The following is a 5,844-nucleotide window of genomic DNA, read 5'->3' as shown; positions in this document are numbered from 1 at the left end:
CATGTCAAATGAAATTTTTATATATGAAATACATATGTTGTGTAATTAATTAATATGTTGGGTATATAAAATTGTGACCATACGTGTGTAATTTCGAAGGAAATGTGTGTCAAAATTTGACACATCCTTCAAAATATTTTATAACTTACAGCTTGATATGCATTTTATTAATGAATGAAGAAATAAATCAAAATAATTTGACACACCATAACTCACAAACAAAATTACAATGAGGCTATTATTCATTAATCGTTCCAATTCCACCCGGCCCCTGACATTCAAACTTCACCTTTTTGAAACAAAAATCTCTTCCAACTCAAATATAGACCCTCAAAAATGTCCTCAATGGATTCATCATGGGAGCTTAGGGTTGACTGGTTGTGCTCCAAGAACACAACCAGGCACAATCCAGTATCCTCTGCCTGGTATAAACACTGGACGAGGTCCTACAGGCACTGTCCTCCGGTCTTCGAACCACCATCATCATCGACAAGCTCAGCTTCCTTATCTGTGAGTTTTGGGGTCCCACCATTTGCCCTAGTGATGGACTCCTCTGCATGTTCGAGAAGCCACTGAATTGAATTTGTCTCGCCCTCAGACTTCAAACCCAAGTCTTCCTTTAGCTGGAAGATTCGAGCAGCACATGGAGCCACTACAAGAAAAACCAGGTATTTTTGACCGATTATTTTTAACCGACTTATTTTTGACTGCAAGCAATCAAATTTATGGTCAAATTCGTATGATATCAAGTCAAGGTTAAAATTGACCGACTATTTTTGACCGCTTTCATATATGACCAAAAACGGTCAAATTTGGCACCGGTCAAATTTATTCGGTCATATTTAGTATGTGGGTCCCTCAAAAAATAGGAGGGAAAGTTCCCTCCAAAAAAATTAGTGCTGACGTCATTATTTTTGACCGCCTTCGGTCAAAATTGTAGTCGGTCAAATTTAACTTTGGGCGGCAAAATTTCCCGCTTGAAGGGGTGGAAAATTTTCGAATAAAATAATTTTTGTAAAATAATTTTATCAATGATCCAACCGTACGGATGTTAACATATATTGATTTTATTCATGTGAAAAAATAATTAAAATATTTGAAATTTGACTTGCGTGACTTTATAAGAAAAATCGATAAGAAGTGCTACTTCTTAAAATGAGATTTATTCCTGATTAATAAAATAATTTTTTAAAATAATTTTATTAAAAATCCAACCATACGGATACTAAGATATATTGATTTTAGTCATGTGAAAAAATAGTTAAAATATTTGAAATTTGACTTGCATGACTTTATAAGAAAAATCTAGTAAGAAGCACTTCCCCTTAAAATGAGATTCATTTATGATTAATAAAACATATTTTTTAAATGATTTTTTCAACAATCCAACCGTACAGATGCTGAGATATATTGATTTTAGTCATGTGAAAAAATAATTAAAAGATTTGAAATTTGACTTGCATGACTTTATAAGAAAAATCTAGTAAGAAATACTACTCATTAAAATGAGATTCATTCCTGATTAACAAAATAAATTTTTTAAATGATTTTTTCAACGATCCAACCGTACGAATGTTAAAATATATTGATTTTATTCATGTGAAAAAATAATTAAAATATTTGAAATTTGACTTGCGTGACTTTATAAGAAAAATCGATAAGAAGTGCTACTTCTTAAAATGAGATTTATTCCTGATTAATAAAATAATTTTTTAAAATAATTTTATTAAAAATCCAACCATACGGATACTAAGATATATTGATTTTAGTCATGTGAAAAAATAGTTAAAATATTTGAAATTTGACTTGCATGACTTTATAAGAAAAATCTAGTAAGAAGCACTTCCCCTTAAAATGAGATTCATTTATGATTAATAAAACATATTTTTTAAATGATTTTTTCAACAATCCAACCGTACAGATGCTGAGATATATTGATTTTAGTCATGTGAAAAAATAATTAAAAGATTTGAAATTTGACTTGCATGACTTTATAAGAAAAATCTAGTAAGAAATACTACTCATTAAAATGAGATTCATTCCTGATTAACAAAATAAATTTTTTAAATGATTTTTTCAACGATCCAACCGTACGAATGTTAAAATATATTGATTTTAGTCATGTGAAAAAATAATTAAAAAATTTAAAATTTGACTTGCGAGACTTTATAAGAAAAATCTAGTAAGAAATACTACTCATTAAAATGAGATTCATTCCTGATTAACAAAATAAATTAATAAAATAATTATTTCAACGCTCCAACCGTACGGATGTTAAGATATATTGATTTTAGTCATGTGATTTTTTTTTTAAAATATTTGAAATTTGACTTGAATTACTTTATAAGAAAAATCCAGCAAGAACTATCACTCCATAAACAGTAAACAAAAATAATTGTATTTGACATATTAAACGATCTGGAAACAAAATCGCTCATCATATATCTTATTTATTTGATTTTCAATATGATTGCATAATCAATTGGATATTTGTCTAACGAAGTTCATTTCAAATTAGTAAAATTTGGTCCCAATTTGTCAAAAAGAGGCCCACAAATCAAATACTCCCTTACCAAAATCATCATTATTTAATTAACAAAAATTGTCCTATTATGCAATTACACACACTTTAGATATGTAACTCGACAATATGAAAAGATTTGTTAAAAATACATATCTAGAAATCACAAAAATTACACATATATATTTGATTAAGAACTTGAAATATATGTTCGGTATGAAGATGAAAAACACACAAATACATGTATCCTGTCATACAAAAATGGAGAAGACAACAACATAATACGAATATATAAAGAGACTAAAGTCAAGTTAATCATGTCATTCGATAAACAAACCCAAAAGTTTGGGATTATGACCGTTGATTTTATAAACTCAAGTCATCTTGAAAAATCGAAGCGTTGCTAGCCAATTTCATTTATATGATATTCGATTATTTTTATAAGTTACGAAACAAATTATAGAAATTCGACACACACAAAACTCTCCTTAAAATAAAATTATTAAACTTTAAAGGATCAAGGACCCACCAAAGCTATAAAAACATTCAAATGTCTCCTATACGAAACAAAAACATGTCATTTCATCGGACCTAAGGCTTCTGGTTCTGCTCTGACGACCCCGGCGCATATGGACCCTGCATCCTCACGCCAATGCCACGAGTGAGAACCAGTGGCACAGGCCACACCTGTTGCGGCTTGCCCCCATCATCAGGCACCATCCAAAACCCTTTCCCTGGTATAAACACGGGAGTGGGGCCCACAGGCGCAGATCCCGAGGTCTTCGGAACAGCATCCTGGCAAATAGGCTCAGCTTTCTTTTTCTCAGGCACTTTGGGGGTCTCAGAAGAGGCCCTACCAGCAGCATTAGCAGACGGAGTTGCAGTGCCACGCCCCTCCGCACGGTCTAGAAGCCACTGAAGAGTTTCATCTTCGGACTTGAAGCCCAAATCTTTTGTCAACTGGGAGATGTGAGCAGCACATGAAGCGGACATTTTGATCTTCTTGCCCCGACCCTGCATCTTGTTGTGCTTGTCACAATCTTTAACCGGAGACATGTTTGCTACATGATTAGTCCATATTTTTGCATATTTAAATGCCTATTTTTTTGTTTATTTTCGTAGTATTAATCGCTTATTTATTTTATTTCAGGAAAATGTAGATAAATAAAGAAAAAAGAGAAAAGGCAAGAAAATGGAAGAAAAAGAAAAGAAAAGAAGAAAATCAAAATGAGTTGGCAAGTAAGGGGCACATGGAGGGCTATGATCTACCCAACACACAAGGCGCATGGATGGTCAAGATTTAGCCACCCTACCCCTAAACCCTAAATCTTTAGCTATAAATTCCCCCATCTCTTTACTTGTAAGGATCTTCTTTTTAACCTAGTCTTTTCCCAGTTGGTAGGTAGTATAGTGCTAGATCTTCTTTTGTTCTCTCAATTTCATACCATATTTGTAAACACTTTTTATTTTAGTGCAAATTTTCTTTTAGCTTGATCTTGTGTTGTCTCTATTTTCTTTCTACAAGTAATATGATTCTTAGTACCACCATATATGCTTAAGGGCTTTTGGGAAATGAAGAATCATTGAGCTTGTGAGTAGTATAGATTTGTGATCTCTTGAAATAGTCAACTAAATCCTAGCACAAAATCAATTTGTGTTAGGGTTTAGATCTAAAACCCCAAATTTTCTTGTTCTTGATTTTATTGCTTAAATTGCTAATTAGTAATTATAAAAGTAATTAAAAATTTAGCTATTAAAAAAAACCCTCGTTTAACAAACCCAGTTTATTATTACTCTGTTTCGGTTAAAACATATACTCCTCTTGTGTCCCCTGTTCCTTTTTAATTAAACGTTCTTTTCCCCTGTTTTAGTTTAAGTTCAAAATCACCACTACTCTGCTTATACCAAGTCAAGTTAATGGTTTTTGCTGCGCCGTTTTGCTTTGTATTCGCCGAGTCAATGTCTGCGTCATGGGATCTGTTTTCAGTTAATGTCGAGTAGTGTTACTGAGTCCTGGTCGAGTCAGTGTGGTGCTCTGAGTTTTTGTTTTGTTTTCGCTGAGTTCACTGTTGTTTGTCCGAGTCTAAGGCGTGAGTTTCCGAGTCAAACTTAGCGGAGTTTGTTGGTTTTGTCTGCGAGTTTGCTGCTGCGTTTTTGTTTGGGTTTGTAAATTGATGGGTTTTGCTTCGAGTTCTGGTTTGTTGATTTGTATTTCTGCCAAGTCACCATGGCTGTTCATTTGAATATTGCTGCGTGTATCTCTTTTATGCTAGTAGTGTAGTGAGTCGAATGTTGATTTACCGTAAGTTTAAACTGGGTTTAGTTTCTTTATGGCTGCATAACCGAGTTGAGCCGTTGCTGAGTTTGTGTATTGTTGGTTGCGTTTTAGTCTAGTTTTAAGACTGGTTTCTTTGAGTTTATTTCAAAGTTTTCAATCGATTGTTGGCTTTTGTTTGTTAGTTTCCTGCTGTGCTTTCTTTTACTGAGTCCCCTGTTTCTTCCCGAGTCCAAAGCTGAGTTCGTTTCTTGCAAGCTTAGTTTGGATCGGCTGTTTTGGCTGCGTCGAGTTTGTGGGTCGAGTCTCCTATGCTTTGTTGAGTCTGTTCTTAGCCAGTAGCTGAGTCGCAAGCCGAGTTTATTCCGAGTTAATTCAACGAGTCCATGTTCTTTTACCGAGTTGTTTTGATTAGTTCATGTTTTTCGAGTTGTTGGCTTGCTTCGTTTCTTTTATTTTTAAGTCTAGCAGTGGAGTATAACTTTCTGTAGTTTTCTTTTATTTCCTTTATAGCGTCATGTTAGTTTACTAGGTTCAGTGACCCCGCGTTTAGCTTGGTGTAGGAATTGTTTTTGTGAGTGTATTTAGTACATGTGCCTAGTTTATTTCATTTTATATTTCTTTTAGATTAAGTAAATGGCTGGGTAGCCAACGTGGTTATCTTCTGTTGATAATAATATGTTACAGGCTAGCTTAGTTTTTAGAGATATCATGCAGAAACTTTCTTAATTATTTGTAACTTTTAAGTCTTGTATTTGCGAGTTTAATTTTAGTTAATTTCTAGTTTAATTGGTTGTATTCGAATTAGTAGTCAATTTCTCCTGCTCATTAATTAGCTAATAAACCCGAAATTCTAAAAATATGGTTCTAATCCGCCTAGGTTAATAATAATAGGTTGCGAAAATAATTTTAATCTCTGTGGACGAATCTTAAATATTAAAACGGTGATCGTGCGCTTGCGATTTTAAAAGGTAATATTTTAGCACATCACTACACACAATTCTCTGGGAATGTACAACAGTCGTTATATAGTAGCTGGACCAGGCGT

The 5,844-nt window shown here is 33.3% G+C and overlaps 1 protein-coding gene across 1 annotated transcript; it reads right to left on the bottom strand.

Moving 5' to 3' along the window:
• Positions 1-446: 446 nt before the first annotated feature.
• On the bottom strand, positions 447-3,577 carry LOC108217167 (transcription factor TCP21). The gene is made up of 2 exons (XM_064086718.1): positions 3,157-3,577; positions 447-652 (listed from the first exon to the last, which is right to left on the bottom strand). Exons 1-2 carry the CDS (start codon positions 3,575-3,577, stop codon positions 447-449), a joined length of 627 nt encoding a protein of 208 aa, XP_063942788.1.
• Between the last annotated feature and the right edge of the window lie 2,267 nt (positions 3,578-5,844).

The sequence above is a fragment of the Daucus carota genome, chromosome 1 (assembly GCF_001625215.2).
Source record: "Daucus carota subsp. sativus chromosome 1, DH1 v3.0, whole genome shotgun sequence".
NCBI lineage: Eukaryota > Viridiplantae > Streptophyta > Magnoliopsida > Apiales > Apiaceae > Daucus > Daucus carota.
This window is presented reverse-complemented; position numbering and strand designations above follow the sequence as displayed.